Source organism: Callorhinus ursinus, unplaced genomic scaffold, assembly GCF_003265705.2.
Source record: "Callorhinus ursinus isolate GAN/ISIS: 27379988/994484 unplaced genomic scaffold, GSC_fseal_2.0 scaffold1, whole genome shotgun sequence".
NCBI lineage: Eukaryota > Metazoa > Chordata > Mammalia > Carnivora > Otariidae > Callorhinus > Callorhinus ursinus.
The window spans coordinates 95554024-95580932 of record NW_027397063.1 but is presented as its reverse complement, the minus strand read 5'-3'; the positions used below and the strand labels follow the sequence as shown (position 1 = coordinate 95580932).

Genomic DNA, 26909 nt, shown 5'->3' with positions numbered 1-26909 from the left:
CCCTTCTGTCTTCCTGAAAGCAGGAAATAAATCTCCCATGTGAAAAGGTACCCTTTTTATACCACACGGTAAAGAGACATTGTAATTTAAGAGCTAAGAAGGTTACATAGACAACCCTGGTTACTTGTTATTAATTTACTCCCTCAGTCCAGATTCTGTTTAGAATTCCTTACTAATTGAGGCTCCCAAAGTTAAGTTTTATTTGTCCTGCCAATTCCTTATAGATTTATACTCTGTTTATAAAGCATAAAAAACTGCCTGCCTTGGTCATTTCTTTGGGTCTCAACTGCATTATTAGGCCTCTCTGGTTTTTTTCCTCCTGTTAATCTGTCTCATATCAATTAAAGTCTTAGACCAGATGGAAGAACTTTGATGGGTAGAAGAAAATTTGAATTCCTCCCCTACAAATACGAATTTTGAAAGGCAAATGATGGCCATGTTTCCTGGATCACTTCTTCCTGCCTTGGGGAGGTACTCTACTGAATTTGATTATGGTACATACTGTGCTTACTTTTATAAATTAATTTAGGGCACTACTGGGTGCAAATTGTTAGAATTTCAGTTACATCACTATCCCATTTGCAGACACTTGGCTTTATCCATGAAGCACTATATATTTATAAAATTTGAATTAAGCAATATTGAGTTAATTTTATTCAGTTTAGCACAAATTTTGCAAATGTATACAAATCTCTACAAACATACTGAACACATTTTATATAGAAATGTAAACATTTAAAAGTAGAGCTTGGAATGATAAAAAGTAGTAAAGTTCCTCTTAACTGATAACATGTTCCCTACAATTTGCTTTCATTGCGATATATTATCTTTTTTACATCCTAGGTAGAAGGAATTTAGCAACAGAAAAGGGTTGGTTGCACTACGTTCAGAGTAATGAGAAATACAGTGGTGAGACCGTTAATTTTTGTTTTGTTTTGCTAAACACTTATTGATCCAATTACAGCATACACTAACTGTTTTTTACATTTTAGGGTTGAAACCCTGAGAAACCCATGGAGGAAACTGTTTAGCACTGAGCAGAGTTCAGTGTATGCCTATGTTCCCAGAATTAAAGCATCTTGTAATTTTTGAGTATGGTAATTGCAGGCTTTCTCAAATATTAGACTACCTTATACCTTACCTATTTTACCAGAGTAATTATTTAGGCTATTTAGTATAGTCACTTTGTTTATAATTTGGTATAAACAGATCCTTTTTTCTTTTCAGGAATTATTAAGCTCTGTCGGTGCCACTGCTGAACCTTCCTCAGTTCCAGAGGCTTCTTCTGGCATCTGTAGCTCTTGACAGTGGTACTTCACTTTAAGTGGTTTACCAGGGTACCAGACCAAATGAATACGACAGGGAATGATTTCCTAGAAAATAAGAGTTCTCAAATATTGTGATCTGCAGAAATTTCTGGTGAACATAGTTCTGTACTGTAGGAGTGCTGGCCATACTGACTCCGCCTCTGGCCCCCTGTCTTGTTCACGTCCGGGCAGTGACCTCCCTCGGGAACATGTTCCAGGCCCCTCGGAGGTAATGTGTGCCCTGCGCCGAATGCAGGGAGGCTTGTTTTGATCACTAGTAGAGATCCCCCCAACCCCGCACAGATGGTGCCATGAGGTCTGTTAAAATATCAGACCCCTAACCTCACCACAATGGCCACTGCACATCCCCTTGTTCTATCAGATCTGTGAATAAACAGTCTGGACTTTGCAGAGAAGAGCTGCGCAGTGCCTCGATCCCTGCCTGCCGACCCCCCTTGGCAACAAGTTACTCTGAATCAAACTCTATGTAAATGTGGAGCTGCCTGCTTTGCTTTTTGGTCTCAAGGAGCCTTCTCAGTTTGGACCATACTTTACTGCCCCCGTCCCCCCACACCGTGTAACATACATTCAATTTTGTTTTACCTGTGTCGAGAATTCATGGAGTAGAATGGTATAATCAAAATCAACTCCATCATCATTTGTTTTCTAGAGAAAGAGAAAAAGAGTGAGTGTAATAAATAGGGTAGATTTATGTTAGTTCAGAGTTTGGAAGGCTTATATCTTAAATTCCTGGTTGGATGAGTGCCTTGAAATCTCCTGCTGCCTCTTCAATTTGAGCCTCAGTTCCTCTGGTAGAAGCCTGCATTGAGATATGAAAGTCATGGATTCTCACTGTTTTGTCACCGAGTTAGATGAAAATCTAGTTGAATATCTTTCCATCACTTTTGCTCTCTAATAAGTATGGTTTTGGTAGAGGCTAAGTTCTGTGGGAACAGGGAGAATCTTTTGACAACCTTTGGAATCTAGATACTGTCTATGCACCTCCATTTGAATATGTTAGCCTTGATATATATGTTTAAAAATTGGTTTTACTTATAAACTTGAAGTGTTTTTTTCAGGACAGTGCCTTCTTAGTCTGTTTTTGAAAATAGCATTTCTGGAGGAAATCATAGCAGTCCCTAGATTTTAGGCAAAAAAGAGGAAATCCTGAAACAAATGATGGGTTTCCAACTCCATTTGATAAACTACTTTGCTAAATACACTGAGTGTTACGTATTTTTTAATACAAAAACTTGGGTTATTATAATGTTTGTAAACCCTGTGCCATTTAATTAAGACCTTCCTCAATAACATTATGAAACCTTTCCATTTTTGTTTTTATAGATTATTCTTCCTCCAGGAGGAAGCACCCTTACACCAACCCTACAAAACTGCAGCAGGGGACACTGCACGCTCCGGCCTGGCAAAGTAGCCCAGGCTTGGGCTGCCCTCACCAATGCAAGCTCTGCCAAGTAGTAATTATTTTTAATGTTATTCAGAAATAATCTCCTTGGCTTCTGTTCAAATTATCACAAATGCCAAATCCTTATAATCCAAATTGATGATTTACTGTTACATTTTCCAGTAACTCAGCACTTTAATCTTCCTAGAGACAGACTAGAAGTGTTTTGTTTGTGCCCTTTTATTACTCATGATCCCCACCAGAACCCGTGTGGTTTTAGTAGACAGTAAGCAGGCTTAAATTATTAATATATACCATCCAAAGTAGACTTCCTACTCGACTAAATAATAAGGTCGGTAAGAAGGCTTCTATAATGCACCCTTGGTTGCGGGGGGGGCGCCTCCAGGCAGGGTAAGGCCTCAGGCTGGTTGCTACAGGATAATTTGGGGTGCTGACAGTGTCTGGTATTGACTCTTAAGAGTTGAAACAATGCTTTTACTTTTCTCAATTCATATTAAAGGCTAAGGGTGTGAGGAAAGTCCTCATCTGTTTTTGTTTGTTTTTGTTTCTCTAGCCAGCAAATATCTATCTCCCTTGCCCTTGGTACAGTCGTCATGGCATTAGGAATGGCATCTGTCCTCAGTTCTAAAGTGGTAATTGTGCCGGTCAGTATTTTAGTCTTGTTCCTCCCAGGCCTTGTTCATCTGGAGCTATGAGTTTGTAACCCTGCCCTTCCTTACATTATTGCATTAAAAGGGGACTTTAACCCTGAGTGTAAAGAAAGTAATTCCCACTGAAAAAGCTTTTGGAAAAACTAATCTTCACACTTTCCTGAGCCACCTTGAGCCACAGAGCACCTCCAGTCACCTCCTGCCTCTGTACTGTCTTGGCTCTCTCAGCCCTACTATCCTGTATCTAGTCTTCTAGAACAGTATATAGGTCTTTTTTTTTTTTTTTTTTTTTAGAACAGTATATAGATCTGATCGTAGTGACTTTTTAGTTTCTTGTTTTGCTTGTTGCTGGTTGCTTCTTTTGCTGATAGATCATGCGAATCCTTAGTGGCTACACAGTAGCAGAATCCAGAAATCTCTGTGGATATGTGCATACTTTGCTTTAAGGAAACTCTAAATTGTATCAACTTTGAGACCAAATTTACCAATTGCTGCAGTGATTTAGATTTATGTTAATTTCAAGGAATTCATTAAGTTTCTTAATCCTCATTTAATAGGCCCTAAGAGATGAAGTGATTTGCCTTAGGTGGCCCAGCAAGCCAGTTGCATATTCAATTTTTATTTATCTAAAACCCAAACTTCACAGGGTAAAAAAAGCCAAAGCTTCTACTTAAGTGACCATACTCCCTCTGCATTTTTGTTTTCTTAACTCTACAGTTACTTTTATACCAATTTCCCCACCGTAGGTTGGGAGAGTGATATTGATGGACAGATGAGAGGCATCAAAGACTGGCTAGAACAAGACAGAAATGGACCTGCTGTATTTGGACCATACTATGTCCTGGTGGTTGTTGGTCTGCTGATGTGTCATGTACAATTGCCAATGAAAAGAAAACACTGATGTTAAGAGATCCTAAGGAGTAGGAAGAAGGAAAAATAGGAAGATTCCAAGCTCATCTCATTCCGTGGACACAATGAAGCAACAACTGCATGGATTGCAGCTAACTCTGAAAACAACCCGAAGACTGGCAGAGATTGTGACAGCTGGCTGTAGAGAGAAGGCTGCATCAGAAAGAGGTGGAGACATGGTGGGGAACCAGGCCCCTGACAATGACTAATCACAAATGGTAGTGATATCACAAGCACAGAAGAGTGAAAAGATCAGACCTCACACCAGACCCCCTGGCCCTGGGGATCCACCCTGGAAAGAAGAGTCCCCATAATATTTAGCTATGAAATCAGTGGGGCTTAGCTCTGGGAGAGATGGAGGGCTACAGGAAATGAAGCCCTTCAAGAGCCAGGACACTAAATAATAAGGTCCAAGACAGCGCAGAGGGAGCACTTTGCAAAACACCTGGGGTATACTTGAAGGGGATTTATTGACTAATTTTAGGACATCTGCCAAAGGGATCTACAGGAGATTTCTCCAGGAACAAAAGTGGTGGATGCCATTTTCTTGCCCTCCCCAGCCTAGGGAGCCAGATGCTTATGGGAGCCAGTTCTAATACTTTCTATCTACCTTGCTCGGACCCTGTGCCCACCCTGGAGTTCCCCTGCAGACCCACCACACCCAGCAGGCAACACTGGTAAGAACTGGTGCCCCTCCTAAGCGACTCCTGCCCTGGGGACAGGAGGCAGAGATAACCCTACAAACCAGCATGCCCACAGTTCTTGGGGCTGGGCCTCTTTGCTGACTATGCAGGGAGGAGGCCCTGTACTTTGGGGTGCCCACAGCTTCTGCAGTGGCTAACTGCATCCAGCCATGCTGAGGACCGGCCCTGCCCACCGGTGACCCCACAACTGCTGTAGACAGGACCCTCAACAGCATGGAGAGCAAATCCTGCCCTGTGTGCCTGCAACAGATGCGCTGAGGGCCATCTGAGGGCCAACCAGTGGCATGCCCACAGCAATCACACCTTATCAAAAACAGAAGGGTACATGCAGCCCACACAGGGGACATCCCTGGAGCACCCAGTTCTGAAGACTCGGGTAGGGGGATTGTGTACAGGACACCACAGGACTGCTTCTACACAAGACCACTAATTTCAAGACCAGAAGACTTAGACAAAATGAGGAGACAGAAGAATATATCCCAAATGTAAGAATAAGACAAAATCACAGAAAAAGAGATCAAAGTAATGGCCATAAAGAAACTCACTGTACTTGAAAAAAGTGGATGAACTCAATGAGAACTTCAACAAAAATGATAGAAAATATAAAAAAGAACCAGAGATGAAGAATTCAATACCTGAAATGAAAAATACCCTAAAGGAAACAGCAGATTAGAGGAGGCAGAAGAACGGATCAGTGACCTGGAAGACCAGGTAAAGGGAAGCACCCAAGCTGAACAGCAAAAAGAAAAAAAGACTAAACAATAAGAGTAGGTTAAGGGACCTCTGTGACCTCATCAGGCATAATTACATTGGCGTCACAGGGATCCCAGAAGGAGAAGAGAGGGGAAAAGGGGGTAGAAAACTTATGAAAATAGCTGAAAACCTCCCTAAATCTGAGGAAACAGACATCCAAATCCGGAAATCACAGAGAGCCCTAAATAAGATGAACAAAGAATGTCCACACCAAGACACATAATAGTTACAATGACAAAAAGTGATGACTAAGAGAACTTTTAAGGCAGCAAGAGAAAACAAATAGTTCCACACAAGGAAAACCCCATTAGGCTGAGAGCTAATATTTCAGCAGGAACTTTGCAGACCAGAAGATGGTATGATGCACCAAAGTGCTGAAAGGAAAAACAAAACTATAACTAAGAATACCTGACAAGGTCATCATTCAGAATTGAAGGAGAGATAAAGATTTTCCCGGACAAACAAAAATCAAAGGATTTCATTACCACTAGCCAGCCTTAGAAAAAAATGTTAAAGGGAATTCTTTAAAAAGAAAAGGCCATAACTAGGAGAAAATGATGAAAATTTCACTGGTAAAAACAAATAGTAAAGGTAATAGATTAGTCACTAATAAAACCAGTATGGAAGTTAAAATGCAAAAGTAGTAAATTCAATTTATCTACAAGTTAGTCAAGAGATACTAAAAAATATGCAAAATAAGAGTAAAAATTTAGTGCTTTTAGAATGTGCTCAAACTTAAGTGACCATCAACTTTAGATTGCTATACAAATAGGATGTTATACATGAATACCATGGTAACCACAAATCAAAAATCTGTAATAGATACACAAAATGTAAAGAGAAAGCAATTCAAGAATAACACTAAGGAAAGCCATTAAGCCACAGGGGAAGAGAGAAGAGAAGGAAGGAACCCAGAGAACTGCAAAAATAACCAGAAAAAAAAATTAACAAAATAGCAATAAGTATATGCCTATCAATAATTACTTTAAATTTAAATGCTCTAAAGGCTCCAATCAAAAGACAGAGGGTGACTGAATGGATAAAAAAACAAGACCCAACTATATGCTGCCTACAAGAGACTTGCTTCACACCTAAAGACACATGCAGACTGAAACTGAAGGAATGGAAAAAGACACTGCATGCAAATGGAAGTAACAAAAAAGCCAGGGTAGCAATACTTAGACAAGATAGACTTTAAAACAGACTGTAGCAAGAGACAAAGAAGGGCATTACATAATGATAAATCAATTCCACAAGAGCACAGAACATTGTAAACATCTATGCAATATAGGAGCACATAAATACATGAAGCAAATATTAGCAGACATAAAGGGAGAAACACAATAATAGTAGGGAACTTTAACACCCCACTTACATCAATGAATGTATCATTCAGACAGAAAATCAATTAAGGAAACAAGGTTTTGATCAACATATTACACCAGATGGGACTTAAATTTGTTGAAACCTGTTTTGTGCCCTAAAATGTGTTCTATCCTGGAGAATGTTTCATGTGCTCCTTGAAAAATGTGTATTCTGCTGTTTTTGGATGGAATATACCATGTATACAGAACAGACAAAGCTCAAAGTCATTAGAAGGAAATAAAGATTAGACAGAAATAAGACAAAAAAAAAAAAAAAAACAAAACCAAAAAACCCACCAAAACATAGAAAAGATCAATGAAGCCAAGACCTGGTTCTTTGAAAAGATAAAATTCATTAACCTTTAGCCAGACTCATTAACAAGGAGAGAAGATGCAAATAAAATTAGAAATGAAAGAGGAGAAATAATAACTGACACCACAGAAATACAAAGGTTTATAAGAGATAAGAAAAATTAAATGCCAACAAATTGGACAACCTAAATGTGTAAATTCCTAGAAAAATACAATCTTCCAAAACTGAATCAAAGAAAGAAAAATCAGAAGAGACTGATTACTAGTAACAAAACTGAATCAATTAAAAAAAAAAAAATCTCCCCACAAGCAAAAGTCCAGGACCAGAAGTCTTCACAGATGAATTCTACCAAACATTTAAAGAAGAATATGAATTCTTTTCAAACTATTAAAAAAATAGAAGGGGAAGGAAAATTAGCAAGTTCACCTGAGTCCAGAATTACCCTGATGCCAAAACCAAAGAAATTACAAGAAAAGTATACGCCAGTAAGCCTAATAAATATAGATGTAAAAATACTCAACAAAATATTAGCGAACTAAATTAATACATTAAAAGGATCATTCATCACAATCAAGTGGGATTTATTCCAGGGATGCAAGGGTGATTCAATATTTGCAAATCAATGTGATACATCCCATTAACAAGAGGAAGGATAAAAACCATATGATCAGTTTAATAGATGCAGAGAAGATACTTAGCAAATTCAACATCTGGTCCTGATAAAAAACTCTCAACAAAGTAGGCTTAAAGGGAACATATCTCAACATAATAAAGGACACATATGAAAAACCCACAGCAAACATCATACTGAATATTGAAAAACTGAAAAGTTTTTCTTTAAGATCAGGAACAAGACAAGGATATGCAGTCTCGCCACTTTTATTCAACATAAAGTCATATGAAGTCCTAGCTGCAGCAGTCAGAAAAGAAAAAAGAATAAAAGGCATCCAATTTAGTAAAGAGGAAGTAAAACTTTCTATATTTTCAGATGACATGATACTCTATATAATAAACCCTAAAGACACCACCAAAAAACTATTGAACTTATAAATGACTTCAGTAAATTTGCAGGATACAAAATTAATATACAGAAATCTGTTGCATTTCTATACGCTAATAACGAATTAGCAGAAAGCAAAATCAAGAAAACATTCCATCCACTAAAAGAATAAAGTACCTAGGAATTGATTTAAACAAGGAAGTTAGAGATGTATACTCTGAAATCTACAAGATATTGATGAAAGAAGTTGAAGATGACACAAATGGAAAGGTATACCATCCTCATGAATATTGGAAGAATGAGTACCATTAAAATGTCCCTACTACCCAAAGCAATCTACAAAATTAGTGCAATCCCTATCAAAATGCCAACAATATTTTTCATAGAAGTAGACCAAATAATCTTAAATTTTGTTTGGAACCACTAAGGACTCCAAATAGCCAAAGCAGTCTTGAGAAAGAAGAAAGCTGGAAGTATCCCAATTCCAGATTTCACGATATACTACAAAGCCATAGTATTCAAAACAGTATGATACTAGCACAAATATAGACACATACATTGGTGGAATAGGATAAAGAGCCCAGAAATAAACCCACACTTATATGGTCAATCTACAACAAAGAAAGCAAGAATATACAATGGGGAAAGAGAGTCTTTTCAAGAAGTGATGCTGGGAAAACTGAACAGCTACATGCAAAAGAATGAAACCTGGACTTTTTTACACCATAAACAAAAAAAAACTCAAAATGGATTAAAGAGCCAAAAATGTGAGATGTGAAACCATAAAACTACTAAAAGAAAACATCACCATCAACAAAATGAAAAGGCAACTTACTGAATGGGAGAAGATATTTCTAAAAGATTTATCCAATAAGGGGTTAATATCTAAAATATATAAAGGACTCATTCAATTCAACACCAAAACAACAAGATACTCCATGCAAATGGAAGTAACAAAAAAGCCAGGGTAGCAATACTTTTATCAGACAAAATAGACTTCAAAACAAAGACTGTATAGCAAGAGACAAAGAAGGGCACAACATAATGATAAAGCGATCAATCCTACAAGAGGAGATAATTATAAACACCTATGCAACACAGGACCACTGAAATACATTAAATATTAACAGACATAAAGGGAGAAACTGACAAATATTAAGATATAAGGTTAGAAATGCAATAATAGTTGGCCTGAGACACAACACAGAATCCGTAGTTTGAAAAGTCCCTGGGGCATATGTGAAAAACATTTATTTACTAATCCAAGAAAATGTCCTAGAGGAATAGGAATCTTCAGATTTCTCCAGAAACAAGTGCTGGTGGGTGCCATTTCTCTTGCCCTCCCCCAGCCTAGACAGTTGGACATGTGGAAACCAATGTTAGCACTCTCCATCTATTTTGCTAGCACAACAGGCCCTGCCCCATCCAAACACCTGCATCAGCAGGTGTCCCTCCAAAGCAGGTCTTGTCCTAACACACTCTGCAAGCAACTCTGAGCAGGGACTGGTATTACTCCAAAGTGACTCCTGCCTTGGAGAGGTGGGGAGATAACCCCACAAACCTGCAAGCCCACAGTTCCTGCAGCCAATCCTTTTTGTTACCTGCCCAGGGATCAAATCTTGCCATGCTGGGTGTGCCTGCAGGTGTGACAGAGAAGCAGATTGCAGAGACCTAGTCTGACTGCTGGCCCCATTAATATGCCTGTAGTGGCCTCAGAGAAGCCTCTCAACAGTACAGGAACTGAACCTTGTCCATAGCTGGCAAGGTGGGACATTGTAGTTGACTGGACTGAAGGTAAATGGGGCTCAGCCATGACACAGAGCCCTCATAGGGGACACTCCTGGAGTGCCTGATTCTGGTGACCAGGGGGGACTGCACTACAGGGCACCAAACACCTTCTACACAAGACCACCACTTTCAAAACTAGGAGATGTAGCTCACCTCCCTTCTACACAGAAACAAGCACAGAGAGACAATGAGGGGACAGAAAAATATCTTCCAAAGGAAAGAACAACACAATCAAGGGAAAAAAGCTAAATAAAACAGAGATAAGTAATATCCCTGAAAAAGAATTTAAAGTAATGGTCATAAAGATATTCACTGTTCTTGAGAAAAGAGTGTATAAACTTAGTGAAAACTTCAACAAAGAGATAGTATAAAAAAAGAACCAGTCAGAGATGAAGAACCCAATGACAAAAAATAGACTAGTGGGAATCAACAGCAGATTAGAGAACGCAGAAGAATGGATCAACACTCTGGAAGACAGGGTAATGGAAAGCAAACAAGCAAAACAACAACAAAAAAGAACAGTGAAAAATGAGAATAGGTTAAGGGGACTAAGTGACATCATTGAGCATACTATTTGCATTAACGGGATCCCAGAAGGAGAAGACAGGATGAAAAGAGCAAAAAAATTTATTTGAAGAAATAATAGCTGAAAACTTCCCTAATCTAGGGAAAGAAATATATCTAGATAGAGGAAGCAGGAAGAACACTTAATAAGATGAATCTAAGGAGGTCCCCACCGAGAAACATAACTGCAATGCCAAAAAGTAATGATAAAGAGAGAATTTTAAAAACAGCAAGAGAAAAGAGTTACATACAAGGGAAACCCCATAAGGCGCTCTGCTGATTTTTCAGCACAAACTTTGTGGGCCAGAAGGTGGTGGCATGATATATTCAAAGTGCTGAAAGGAAAAAATCTGCTACCAAGAATACTGTACTCAGCAATGTTATTGTTCAGAATAGGAGAGAATTTCCCAAACAAAAGTCAAAGGAGTTCATGACCACTGAACTAGCCTTACAAAAAAAAAAAAAAAAAAAAAAAAAGAGGAAGAAAAGGCTATAACTAGAGTTAAGAGAATTATGAAAGGAAAAAAATATTACAGGTAAAAATACACAGAGTAAAGGTAGTAGATTAATTACTTAAAAAGGCACTATAGAGGTTAAAACACAAACATAGTAAAATCCATTATATCTGCAAAAATTAGTTGAGGGATACACAAAAATATGTAAAATATGACCTTAAGTACATAGAATGTGGAGAGGGGAGAAAAAAATTAGTGCTTTTAGGATGTGTTTGAACTTAAGTGACCATCAATTTAATATAGACTGAGAAACACAGAGGATTTTATATATGAACCAAACACTAACCACATATCAAAACCTATCATGGGTACACAAAAAAATAAACAGAAAGGAATCCAAGCAAACACTAAAGAAAGCCATCAAACCAGAAAGTAAGGGAACAAGCACAGAATAAAAGAACAGAGAGGAACTACAAAACAACCAGACAACAATTAACAAATGGCAATAAATACATACTTCTTAATAATTACCTTCAATGTAAATGGACTAAATGTTCCACTCAAAAGACACTGGTTGACTGGGTTTAAAAAAAAAAAAAGAAAAAACCCATCTATATCCTAAAAAAGACTCACTTTAGACCTAAAGACACATAGAGACTGAATGTGGAGGGATGGAAAAACATTTCCAATCCAAATGGAAGCAAAAAAATGAAATAAAATAACAACAGCAATACTTAGACAAAAAAGACGTTAAAACAGACCATAGTACGAGACAAAGAAGGGCACTACAAAATGATAAAGAGATTGATCCCATAAGAGCAGATAAAAATTATAAACATCTATGCACCCAACACAGGAGCTCCTAAATACATAAAGCAAATATTAACAGACATAAAGGGAGAAATGGATAACAATAAAATAATAGTAGAGGACTTTTAACAGCTCACCTACATCAAAGAATAGTTCATAAAGACAGAAAATCAACAAGGAAACAGTGGCTTCGAACAACACATTAGACCAGATGGATAAGTACAGAACATTCCATCCAAAAAGAGCAGAAAACACATTCTTTTCAAAGTGAACATGGAACATTCTCCAGGTCAGAACACATGTTAGGCCACAAAACAAGTGTCAATAAATTTAAGAAGATTGAAATCGTATTAATTATCTTTTCTAACCAGAATGGTATGAAGTTAGAAATCAATTATATGAAAAAAAAAACTGGGAAGAACCCACAAACATAGGGAGGCTAAACAACATGCTACTAAAAAACCAGTCAATAAAGAAATCAAAACAAGCAAAAAAGAACATATGGAGACAAATGAAAATGAAAACACAACAGCCCAAATCTTTGGGATCCAGCAATAACAGTTCAAAGAGAGAAGTTTATAGTGATAAAGGCCTACCTCAAGAAATAAGAAAAATCTTGGGACTTCTGGAAAAGATGGCAGAGTAGAAGGATCCTTAGCTCATCTCATCCCATGGATACAACTAGATAACACCCACATTAGTGTAAATAACCCAGAAAATGACCCAAAGCCTGGCAGAAGAGACTTTCTACAGCTAAATGTAGAGAATAGGCTACACTGAGGGTAGAAAAGGTGGAGATGAGGTGGGGAGTCAAACAGACCCATGGGACTGTCCATGGGGAGGTAGGCAGTGGACACAGAGACGCGAGAGGGGTGGGGCAGATCCCCACAACCAGGCACCCCAGGCATGGGGTCCCTCACAAGGAAGATGGATTCCCATAACATTTGGTTTTGAAAACCAGAGGGGCCTAAAAATTAGTGGGGCTTAACACCTGGAACTTTAAAAATCAGCAGGCTTGGCTCTGGGAGAACCGGGAAGGTGGAGTCCCCGCCCTTAAAGAGACACAACAACAAACAGCCCCACTGAGATACGGCATGGACGCAACAGTTTGAAAAATGCCTGGGGTATATGGGAAGAAGTATTTGCTAATCTCAGAACATGTGCTGGAGATGCAGGGATCACTGGGAGACTTCTCCAAGAAGAAAAGAGCTGGCAGGCACCATATCCCTCCCCTGCCCCCTAGCCTAGATATACAGACACCTGTGGGAACCAGCGTAGTGCCAATACTCTCCATCTAGTTTGTTAACAGCACACCCCACTACCACATGTCTCCATGCATCCGCGCCCTCCAGCCAGGCCCGGCTCAGCAGGGGTTTTTACAGGTGGCTGCAAGACCCCGCCCATGGAACCACACATTCCCGGCTGGCACTGCCTACCCTGCACCCATGTTTTCTTGCAGACCTACCCCATCCAATGCGCCCTTGGCCAGAGCCCATCCAAAGTGGTGCCACAAGTCTGGCAGTGTGCAAGTAGCCCTCATAGGGGCCAGCACCACTCCAAGGTGACTCCTACCCTGGGACGGAGGGGAAGATAACCACACACACCAGTCCAACTGCAGCCCCAGCAGCGGACTGGGGGCAGACATATGGTCTGACCACAGACCCCACCCACCAATGAAAGCTTCCCAGGGGACAAGGCAGGGACTGCCCTGCAGTTCAGTGCTACTGCATCTTTGGTAAATGCCTGATCAGACTCAAGTCAAGCCCACTAACAACACAGGGACAAAACCTTGCCCACAAACTGGCAAAGAGAGCTGTTGCATGATGTAACTGACTGGCAAGATGTAGCTGACTTTCCTAACATAAAAACAGACTCAGAGAGTTAGACAAAATGAGGAGATAAGGAAAAGGTCCCAAATGAAAGAACAGGACAAAATCACAGCAAAAGAACTAAATGAAATGGAGATAAGTAATATGCCTCATAGAGAATTTAAAGTAATGGTCATAAAGATACTCACTGGACTTGAGAAAAGAGTGAAGAACCTCAGTAAGACCCTCAACAAAAAGATAGGAAACATAAAAAAGAACCAGAGATGAAGAACTCAATAACTGATCTAAGAATACACTAGACAGAATAAATAGTAGACAAGAGGAAGCAGAAGAATGGATCAGCTCTGGAGGATCGAGTAATGGAAAGCAATCAAGCCTAATAGGAGAGAGAAAAAATAATAATAAATGAAAATAGACTTAGGGAACTCAGCAACACCATCAAGTATAGTAACATTTGCTTTATAGGGATCCTAGAAGAAGAAGAGAGAGAAAAGGGGGCAGAAAATTTATTTCAAGAAATAATAGGTGAAAACTTCCCTAACCTGGGGAAGGAAAAAGAAATCCTGATCTAGTTGACACACAGAGCCTCTAACAATAACAACCCAAGGAGGTCCATGTCAAGACACATAGTAATTAAAATGGCAATAGGTAGTAAATAAGAGAGAATTTTAAAAGCAGCAAATAAAAAGAAAATAGTTATGTACAAGGGAAACTCCACAAGGGTATGAACTGAGTTTTCAGCAGAAACTCTGTAGGCTAGAACAGAGTGACATGATATATTCCAAATGCTGAAGGAAAGAAACCTACAACCAAAAGTATTCTATCCATGGGCACCTGGGTGGCACAGTCGGTTGAGCATCTGATTCTTGGTTTTGGCTCAGGTCGTGATCTCAGGGTAGTGAGATCAAGCCCCACCTTGGGCTCCACACTCAGCCTGGAGTCCACTTGGGATTCTCTCTCCCTCTCCCTTGGCCTCTACCCACTGTGCACTCTCTCTCTCTCAAATAAATAAATCTTTAAAAAATATATACTCTATCCAGCAAGGCTTTCATTCAGAATGGAGGAGAGATAAAGAGATAAAGAGTTTCCCAGACAAACAAAAGTCAAAGAAAAATCCATCACCATTAAACCAGCCCTATAGAAAATGTTAAAGGGGACACTTTGTGTAGACAGGAAAGACCATAAGTAGGAGTAACAAAAGTAGGAAGCACAAAAGTGGTATTAAGTATATCTATAAAAATCAGTCAAGGATTCACAAAATAAAAGGACGTAAAATGTGACACCATATACCTAAAACGTGGGGGAAGAGGAGTAAAGAATGGGTTCAAACTTAAGTGACCATCAACTTAATATAGTAACCACTTAATATGGTAACCACAAATCAAAAATCAGTAATAGATATGCAAAAAATAAGGAGAAAGGAATCCAAGTATATCACCAAAGAGCAATGAGAGAAGAGATCAAGAGAAAAAAAAGGAACAGAGACAAAATACAAAAACCATAGAGCAACAAAACAATAAATACATACCTCAATAATCAATAATATTATGAATGTAAATAGAGTAAATACTCTAATCAAAAGACAGAGGGTGATGGGATGAATAAAAAAGCAAGACCCATCTCTATGCTGCCTACAAGGGATTAGTTTCAGTCCTAGACACAGGCAGACTGAAAGTGAAGATATAAAAAAAAGGATCAGGGTGCCTGGGCGTCTGCCTTCGGCTCAGGTCATGGTCCTAGGGTCCTGGGATCAAGCCCCGCATCGGGCTCCCTGCTCTGCGGGAGGCCTGCTTCTCCCTCTCCCACTCCCCCTGCTTGTGTTCCCTCTCTCGCTGTGTCTCTCTCTGTCAAATAAATAAAATCTTTAAAAAAAAAAAAAAAGTATCATACAAATGGAGGGGAAAAGAAAGCAGGATAGCAATACTTATATCAGACAAAATATATTTGAAAGCAAAGACTAACAGAGACAAAGAAGGGCAGTATGTAAATCATCGAGTGAACAATCCAACAGGAAGTTATAAAATTTGTAAAATTGTAAATATTTATGCACCAAACATGGGAGCATCAAAGTACATAAACCAGCTAATAACAGACATAAAGGAAGTAATCGATAGTAATACAATAATAGTAGGGGACTTTAACACCTAACTTACATAAATGGATAGGTCATCCAAACAGATAACCAACAAGGAAACAGTGGCTTTGAATGATTCATTGGACCAGATGAATCTAACACATACATTCAGAGTATTTCATCAAAAACAGCAGAATACACATTCTTTTCAAGTACACATGGAACATTCTCCAGAATAGATAGCATAATAGGCCACAAAACCAGTCTCAACAAATTCAAAAAGATCAAGGCCATACCATACATCCTTTCTGACCACAATGTTATGAAACTAGAAATCAATCATAAGAAAAATCTAGAAAGAGCACAAATACATGGAGGTTAAAGAACATGCTCCTAAACAACGAATGGATTAACCAAGAGGAAATAAAAAAAAATACATGGAGGGCGCCTGGGTGGCTCAGTTGGTTGAGCGACTGCCTTCGGCTCAGGTCATGATCCTGGAGTCCAGGAATCGAGTCCCGTATCAGGCTCCCTGCTCAGCGGGGAGTCTGCTTCTCTCTCTGACCCTCTTTCCTCTTGTGCTCTTTGTCTCTCATTCTCTCTCTCTCAAATAAATAAATAAAATCTTTAAAAAAAATACATGGAGACAAATGAAAATGAAAATACAACAGTCCAGTATCTTTGGGATGCAGCAAAAGCTGTTCTAAGAGGGAATTTTATTGCTATACAGGCCCACCTCAAGAAGCAATAAAAATCTCAAATAAACAACCTAACCTTACATCTAAAGAGCAAGAAAAAGAACAAAGCCCAAAAACAGTAGAAGGAAGGAAATTATAAAGATTAGAGCAGAAATAAACAAAGTAGAAACTAAAAAAAACAATAGAGCAGATCAATGAAACCAGAGCTGGTTCCTTGAAAAGAACAACAAAATTGATAAATCTTTAGTCAGACTCATTAAGAAAGAGAGAGAGAGAGAGAGAGAGAGAGAGAGATTGAGGGAGATTGCAAGAGAGATATATATAGGACTCAAACAAAATGAAAACTGAAAGAGGAGGAATAACAACCGACACTACAGAAAGACAAGGATTGTAAGAGAATATTATGAAAAATTATATGCCAACAAATTGGACAACCTAGAAGAATTAAATTCCTAGAAACAGAGAACCTCCCAAAACTGAATCAGGAAGAAATAGAAAATTTGAACAGACTGACCACCAGTAATGAAATCCAATCAGTGGTCAAAAAACTCCCAACAAACAGAAGTTCAGGACCAGAAGACTTCACAGGTGAATTCTACCAAACATTTAGAAGAGTTTATACCTATTCTTCTCCAACTATTCTGAAAAACAGAAGGAAAGAAAGCTTATAAATTCATTTTATGAGCACTACCCTGATACCAAAACCAGATAAAGACACTAAAAAGAAAGAGAACTACCTTTTAAAAAGCATTCATCACGATCAAGTGGGATTTATTCCTGGGATGTAAGGGTGGTTCAATATTTGCAAGTCAATCAAACTGATTCATTATATCAATAAGAGAAAGGACAAAAACTGTACGATCATTTCAATAGGTACAGAGAAAACATTTGACAAAGTACAACATCCATTCATGATTAAAAAGAAAAAAAAAAAACCTCAACAAAGTAGGTTTACAGGGAATACACTGCAACATAATAAAGGCCATAAATGAAAACTCACAGTTAACATCATACTCAATGGTGAAAACCTGAGAGCTTTCCTCTTAAGGTCAGGAACAAGACAGATGTCCACTATAACCACTTTCTTCAACATAGTACTGGAAGATCTAGCTGCAGCAATCAGATAAGAAATAAAAGGCACTCAAACTGGTAAGGAAGAAGTACAACGTTCACAATCTGCAGATGACATAACACTATATATAAAGAAAATCCTAAAGCCTCCACTAAAAAAAACTACCAGAACTGATAAATTAATTCCATAAGGCCACAGGATACAAAAATCAATGTACAGAAATATGTTGCAGGGGCACCTGGGTGGCTCAGATGGTTAAGCATCTGCCTTCGGCTCGGGTCATGATCCCAGGGTCCTGGGATTGAGCCCCACGTCCGGGTCCTGGCTCAGCTGGGAGCCTGCTTCTCCCTCTGCTTCTCCCCCTGCTTGTGCTCGCTCTCTCTCTCTCTGTATCTCTGTGTCTCGAATGAATAAATAAAATCTTAAAAAAAAAGAAATCTGTTGCATTTCTATACACTAATAATGAGGCAGCAGAAAGAGAAATTAAGAAAACAATCCCATTCATAATTGCACCAAAAAGTATAAAATACCTAAGAATAAAGTTAATCAAGGAAGGTAAAAGTCCTATTCTCTGAAAACTATAAAGAATAAGTGAATGAAATTGAGGACGCCAGATACAAAAGTAAGGATATTCCATGCTCACAGATTGGAAGAAACAATATTGTTGAAATGTCTATACTACCCACAGCAATCTACACACTTGCAACCCCTATCAAAATACCAACAGCATTTTTCACAGAACTAGAACAAAATCCTAAAATTTGTATGGAACCAAAAAAAAAAAAAAAAAAGAACAAAACTGGAGGTATCACACTCCCATATTTCAAGATATACTACAAAGCTGTAGTAATCAAAACAGTATGGTATTGACACAAAAATAGACACATAAATCAATGGAACAGAATAGAGAGCCCAGAAATAAGCCCATGATTATATGGTCAATTAATCTTTTATAAAGAAGGCAAGAATATACAATGGGGAAAAGGCAGTTTCTTCAATAAATGGTGTTGGGAAAACTGGGCAGCTATAGATAAGAAAGAAACTGGACCACTTTTTCACACTATACACAAAAGGAAATTAAAAATGGATTAAAGACCTAAGTGTGAGACCTGAAACTATAAAAATCCTAGAAGAGAACACAGGCAGTAATTTCTCTGATGTTGGTTATAGCAACATATTTTTTTTACATTTTTTATTGTTATGTTAATCACCATACATTACATCATTAGTTTTTGATGTAGTGTTCCATGATTCATTGTTTGTGCATAACACCCAGTGCTCCATGCAGAACGTGCCCTCCTTAATACCCATCACCAGGCTAACCCATCCCCCCACCCCCCTCCCCTCTAGAACCCTCAGTTTGTTTTTCAGAGTCCATCGTCTCTCATGGTTCATCTCCCCCTCCGACTTACTCCCCTTCATTCTTCCCCTCCTGCTATCTTCTTCTTTTTCTTTTTTCTTAACATATCTTGCATTATTTGTTTCAGAAGTACAGATCTGTGATTCAACAGTCTTGCACAATTCACAACATATTTATGGGTATGTCTCCTGAGGCCAGGGAAACAAAAGCAACAATAAACTACAGGGACTACTTCAGAATAAAAAGCTTCTGCACAGAAAAGGAATCAATAAAACTAAAAGATAACCTACTGAATGGGAGAAGATATTTGCAAATGACAGATCTGGTAAAGGGTATCAAAAATATATAAAGAAGTTCTACAACTCAAAAAAAACAATCCAATTAAAAATGGGCAGAAAACATGAACAGACATTTCTCCAAAAAAGACACCCAGATGGCCAACAGACACATGAAAAGATGTTCAACATCGGTAATTATCAGGGAAATGCTAATCAAAACCACAATGAGATGTTGCCTAATAACACCTCTCAGAATGGCTAAAATCAAAACACCAAGAAACAACAAGTGTTGGAGGGCATGTGGAGAAAAGGAACTCTTGAGCACTATTGGTGGGAATGCAAACTGGTACAGCCACTATGGAAAACAGTATGCAGGTTCCTCAAAACGTTAAAAATAGAATTAGCATATGATCCAGTAATTCCACTACTGGGGATTTACTCAAGAAATACAAAAAACACTAATTTGAAAAGATATATTCACCGCTATGTTTACTGAAGCATTATTTACAATAGCTAAATTATAGAAGCAGCCCAAGTGTCCATTGATAGATGAATGGTATATATACACAGTGGAATATTATTCAGCCATAAAAAAGGAATGAAATCTTGCCATTTGTAACAACATGGATAGACCTAGAGGGTATAATGCTAAGTGAAATAAGTCAATCGGGGAAAGACAAATACCATATAATTTCACTCATTTGTAGAATTTAAGACAAAGCAAAAGAACAAAAAATAAAATAGATGCACCCAAAATAAGACTCTTAACTCTAGAGAACAAAGTCATGGTTACCAGAGGGGAGGTGGGTGGGGGTGGGTGAAATACGTGATGGGGATTAAGAGTATACTTATCATGATAAGCACTGAGTAATGTATAGAATTGGTGAATCACTACACTTTATACCTGAAACTCATATAACACTGTTAACTATACTAAAATTATAATTTAAAAAATACAAAGAGCTTTCAGAGTAAGCTAACTACAAAGAATACCTGCATAAACAGATATCTGAGATAAATTCAATTGGTATCTCTTGAATAACTTCTCCTGAAAGAAATGATTTATTTTGGGGGTTAATAAAGATGTTTGCTTAGTGTTGTTATTAAATGGCATAAAGGAAATAACAAAATAACTGTACAAGGGAATGTCACACATTCTTTAAAAAGTTTTGTTAAGTTTTATGACTCAATTTCCTACTGTCAATAAAATAACAGACCATCCTTTTTGATAAAAAAAGGAAATTCATATGGAAAATAATTTTTAAAACAATGATAAAATATATAAGAAAAATCATAAACAACAAGCTTACCCCTACAGGAGCTAGAAAAAGAACAAACAGGGGCGCCTGGGTGGCTCAGTCATTAAGCATCAGCCTTCAGTTCAGGTCATGATCCCAGGGTCCTGGAACTGAGCCCCACATCGGGCTCCCTGCTCATCAGGAAGCCTGTTTCTCCCTCTCCCACTCCTCCTGCTTGTGTTCGCTATCTCTCTCTGTCAAATAAATAAATAAAATCTTCAAAAAATTAAAAAAAAAAGAAAAAGAACAAACAAAGCCAAAGCTAATAGAAGAAATAATAAAGATTAGAGCAGAAGGAAATGAAATAGAGACTAAAGAAACAATAAAAAAGCCCAATGAAACCAAGGGCTGGTTCTTTCAAAAGATAAACAAAATTTGTAACTCTTTAGATAAAGTTATCAATAAAAAGGAGGACTCAAATAAATAAAAGAATAATAAAAATGTAAATTATTGCTGTCATAAATAAATAAATAAAACCAGAAATGAAGCAGAAACACTACTGACACCACAAAAACACAAAGAAGTAGAAGAGAATATTACGAAAAAGTATGTGCCAAATATTAGACAACCTAGAAAAAATGGATAAATTTTTAGAAACATACAATCCTCCAAAACTGAACCAGGAAGAAAGAGAAAATCTGAACAGACCAATTACTAGTAATAAAACTGAATCAGTAGTAATAAAAGCTCCCTACAAAAGTCAGAACCAGTCCAGCATTACCCTGATGCCAAAACCAGATAAAGAATGTACAAAAAAAGAAAACCACAGGCCAATATTTCTAGTGAATATACATGCAAAAATAGTTAACAAAATATTAGCAAACTGGTATCAACTATATATTAAAAGGATCATTCAACGTAATCAAGTGAGATTTATTCCAGGGATGCAACAGTGGTTCAACATTTGCAAATCAATCAACGTGATACATCATATCAACAAGCGAAAGGATAAAAACCATATGATCATCTCTGTAGATGTAGAAAAAGCATCCTACAAAATACAACATCCATTCACGATAAAAACTCTCAACAAAGTGGGTTCAGAGGAAACATCCCTTAAAAAAATCCACAGCTAACATCATACTCAATGGTGAAAAACTGAAATATTTTCTGTAAGATCAAGAGAAAGACAAGGATGTCCACTCTCACCACTTTTATTCAACATAGTACTGGAAGCTTTACTTTTAGCAATCAGACAAGAAATAAAATCATCCAAATTGGTAAGGAAGAAGTGAAACTTTCATTATTTGCATATGACATGATACTACATATAGAAAACCCTCAAGATTCCACCAAAAAATGACTAGAATAAATGAATTCAGTAAATTTCTAGGATACAAAATTGATAGAAATCTGTTGCATTTCTATACACTTATAATGGAGTAGCAGAAAGAGAAATTTAAAAAACAATCCCATTAACAATTGTACCAAAAAGAATAAAATACCTAGGAATATATTTAACCAAGGATGTGAAAGACTTAACCGACAGAATGGGAGAAAATATTTGCAAATGACATATCAGATAAAGGGCTAGTATCCAAAATCTATAAAGAACTTATCAAACTCAACACCCAAAGAACAAATGATCCAATCAAGAAATGGGCAGAAGACATGAACAGACATTTTTCCAAAGACATCCAAACGGCCAACAGACACATGAAAAAGTGCTCAACATCGCTCAGCATCGGGGAAATCCAAATCAAAACCTCAATGAGATACCACCTCACACCAGTCAGAATGGCTAAAATTAACAAGTCAGGAAACGACAGATGTTGGCGGGGATGTGGAGAAAGGGGAACCCTCCTACACTGTTGGTGGGAATGCAAGCTGGTGCAACCACGCTGGAAAACAGGATGGAGGTTCCTCAAAGAGTTGAAAATAGAGCTATCATAGGATCCAGCAATTGCACTACTGGGTATTTACCACAAAGATACAAATGTAGGGATCCGAAGGGGTACGTGCACCCCAATGTTTATAGCATCAATGTCCACAATAGCCAAACTGTGGAAAGAGCCAAGATGTTCATCGACAGATGAATGGATAAAGAAGATGCGGTATATATACACAATGGAATATTATGCAGCCATCGAAAGGAATGAGATCTTGCCATTTGCAACGACGTGGAGGGAACTGGAGGGTGTTATGCTGAGTGAAATAAGTCAATCAGAGCAAGACATGTATCATATGACCTCACTGATATGAGGAATTCTTAATCTCAGGAAACAAACTGAGGGCTGCTGGAGTGGTGGGGGATGGGAGGGATGGGGTGGCTGGGTGATAGACATTGGGGAGGGTATGTGCTACGGTGAGCGCTGTGAATTGTGCAAGACTGTTGAATCACAGATCTGTACCTCTGAAACAAATAATGCAATATATGTTAAGAAAAAAAAGAAGAAGATAGCAGGAGGGGAAGAATGAAGGGGAGTAAGTCGGAGGGGGAGACGAACCATGAGAGACGATGGACTCTGAAAAACAAACTGAGGGTTCTAGAGGGGAGGAGGTGGGGGGATGGGTTAGCCTGGTGATGAGTATTAAAGAGGGCACATTCTGCGTGGAGCACTGGGTGTTATGCACAAACAATGAATCATGGAACACTACATCAAAAACTAATGATGTAATGTATGGTGATTAACATAACAATAAAAAACTAAAAAAAAATGTCCCTACTGCCCAAAGCAATCTGCAGATTTAATATAATCTCTATCAAAATACCAACAGACTTTTTCACAGAACTAGAACAAATAATCCTAAATTTCTATGGAACCGCAAAAGACTTCAAATAGCCAAAGCAATCTTGACAAAGAAAAACAAAACTGAAGTATCACAATTCCAGATCTCAAGATATACTACAAAGCTGTAGTAATCAGAACAGTATGGTACTGGCACAGAAATACAGACACATAGAGAATGGAACAAAATAGAGAGCCCAGAAATAAACCCATGCCTATATGGTCAATTAATCTATGACAAAGCAGTCAAGAATATACAATGGGGAAAAGGCAGTTTCTTCAACAAATGGTGTTGGGAAAACTGGACAGCTACATACAAGAAAGAAACTGGACCACTTTCATACACCACACACAAAAATAAACTCAAAATAGATTAAAGACCTAAATGTGAGACCTGAAACCATAAAACTTCTAAAAAAACATGGGCAGTATGTTCTGCACACTGCTTTTAGCAACATATTTATGGATATGTCTCCTGAGGCAAGGGAAACAAAGGCAAAAACAAACTATTGGGACTACACCAATATAAAAAGGTTTTACACAGCAAAGGAAAATACCAACAAGACAAAAAGTCAACCTATGAATAGGAGAAGATATTTAAAAATAATTTCTCAATAAGAGGTTAATATCCAAAATATATAAAGGATTCATTCAACTCAACACACACACACACACACACACACACACACACACACACACACACACAATCTGGTTAAAATTGGGCCTGAATAGAAATTTTTCAAAGAAGACATAACAGATGGCCAACAGACACTCAACATCACTAATCATCAGGGAAGTGTAAATCAAAATCACAATGAAATATCACCTTACAGCAGTCAGAATGACCAAAATCAAAAAGACAGGAAATAACACGGGCTGGCAAGGATGTGGAGAAAAGGGACCCCTCACACACTGCTGGTGGGGGAATGTCAACTGGTGCTACCACTGTGGAAAACAGTATGGAGGTTCTTCAAAAAATTCAAAATAGAAATACCACACAATCCAGTAATCTCATTATTTGGTATTTACCCAGAGAAAAGGAAAACACTAAGTGGAAAAGATATACACACCTTTTGTTCACTGCAGCATCATTTACAATTAACCAAGATATGGAAGCAATCTAAGTGTCCATCGCTAGATGAATGGATAAGGAATATATGGTATGGATTGAAATGGAATATTACTCAGCTATAAAAAAGAAGATCTTGCCATTCACAACAACGTGGATGGACCTAGAGGGTGCTGTAGTAAATGAGATAAGCCAGGCAGAGAAAGACACATGTGATTTCACTTATATATAGAACAAAAAAACAAAACAAACAAACAATACAGACTCATAAGTCCAGATGGCTGATGTTTATCAGAGGGGGGAATAGGGGAAATGGGTGAGTTAGGTGAAGCCAGTTAAGAGGTACAAACGTCCAGTTATAATATAAATAAACCACGGAGATGAACGTACAGCCCACGGCACATAGCCAATAATACCGCATGCATGTTGCACAGTGATGGGTGGTAACAACAGTTTGTAGTGAGCACTGGCTAATGTACAGAAGTGTCCAAGCACTATGCTGTGCGTCTGAAATATAACATTGACTATCCACTATACTTAAAGAATAAAATTTTTTTTTAAAAAGTGATTACTTGATGATGGGCAAATCTTTGTACTCAGAAGATATTCACTAATGATCCATCCACAGGTGAATCCACTGTTTCACCCATCCATGAAGAAAACAGATTTTAGAAATTTGTACTTAAGGTTCTCTTAGAGCAATTGACTTTGTTTCCTGTGGAAATGCCCCTCTCTCTCTACATAACACTTTCCTGACAAGAACCCCAACTTGGGCTACGTCCACCTCTCTGCCTACTCCACCCACACCCAGACAGCTTAGCATGACTGGTCCTCCTCTATATACATGAGCACAGCTCCCTCCGGGAGGCTGCAGGGCTGCACAATGCCAAGTCCATGCACCCCCCACACTTCCAACACCTCTGCTCTTAACCTTGCTCCCACATGATGACTTGGTCTTATTCCTCACTGAGAACACAGAAGCAGTGAGAACTTGCATGCCTCCTGTTGGCATCTGGGCCACTGCCCCGCCATCCAGATGCACTCTCCATGTTCCTGTCTAAGAGCATCTCCTGGACGGATCCTATCCTCTTGCCTACTCAAAGATATGAGCTCCAGCAGTTCTTCCTTTGCTTTCCTACAAGTCCTCCTTTGCCCCTCTCTACTGGATTTTTCTCATCAACACATAAATATGCTGTTAAACCTTCCAACCTAAAAATACAACAGAAAACCAACTCTCTTTCAACCCTGTGCTCACCCATCCTGCAGCTACAGCCCCTCGCTTTCTTGTACTCCCCTTTATAGCTCAATTCCTTGAAAGAGATGGAGTGTCCACTTCCCTTCTCCCGGTCTTTCCCAACATACTTCACTCAGGTTTTTGCCTGCACTGTACCAGTGAGACAGCTCTGGACAAGCTCTCCAATGACTTCCAACCATCCTAAGCCAAATGCTCAATCTCAGGCCTCTTTGTACATGATTCTCTGGCAGCACCGGATACAGTCAAGCTTGAAATACCTTCTTTTCTCATATCTGCAACCTCTGAAGTTACAAGTGTTGCAGGACTCCATACAGAACTTCTTTTCTCTATCTACACATTCTCTGTGATGTCATCCACTCTTGGGGCTTTAAATACCATCCACATGGTAATTTAGTAGAATTTAGTCTGCCCCAAATCAAGCTCATGTCTTCCCAAATCTGTTCCCCCTGGAGTCTTCCCCAATCAGTAAATGAAAACTCTATCCTTCCAGTTACTCAGGTCAGAATCCTAAGATTCATCCCTGACTTTTCTCCTTCTTGGATTGATCTACATCCAACCCACCAACAAACAGTGTTGGTCTGACTTCAAACTATATGAAGATTGCAAACACTTCTTACCACCTCCACTTCTACCACCGGTCCCAGTCACCCCCAGGCCTTGTCTAGATTTATTGCAACACTTCCCTGGTCTCCCTGCTTCCACTGTTGTCTCTCTCTGGTCTGTTCTCAACACAGCAGCCAGGATGATGGTATTGTAAGTCAGATCATGTCACTCCCGTGCTAAAAACCCTCTAAAGAGTAAAAGACAAGGTTCTTCTACTGGCCTGTGAGGCCTTACAGGAACTGGTCCTCTCCATTTGATTTCACCTTCTGGTGCACTCCCCTTGCTGACTCTTCCAGTCACAGTAGCCCTATAGCCCCACTACTATTTCTCCAACCCATCAGCCACACTGCTGTCCTCAGTTCCTTTTGCCTGAAATCGTCTTCCCTTATGGAGGCAGGGCTCACTCACTTCCCCTAGGTCTCTGCTCCACTGTCACCCCTGGTCAAATTAGAGGGGCCTTACCTGAGAAAATATAAGTAGCAATTCTATCAATCCCTTGCATTCCCTTCCCCCTGATTTTTTCCATAGCACTTACTACCACCATTTGATACATATTAACTGTTTATTAGTTCACTGTCTTTATCTTCTCTCACCAGAATTCATT

At 38.6% G+C, this 26909-nt stretch overlaps 1 protein-coding gene across 1 annotated transcript in view; it reads right to left on the bottom strand.

Moving 5' to 3' along the window:
* Window positions 1–625: 625 nt before the first annotated feature.
* The window catches only part of RARRES1 (retinoic acid receptor responder 1), a 47897-nt gene continuing 21613 nt past the window's right edge, over window positions 626–26909 (bottom strand). The window contains exons 5-6 of the mRNA XM_025879770.2: window positions 1911–1973; window positions 626–1373 (exon numbers count right to left, since the gene is read on the bottom strand). Of these exons, the coding sequence (XP_025735555.2) occupies window positions 1224–1373; window positions 1911–1973 (213 nt within the window). The 3' untranslated portion in view covers window positions 626–1223. The remainder of the gene's footprint in view (window positions 1374–1910; window positions 1974–26909) is intronic.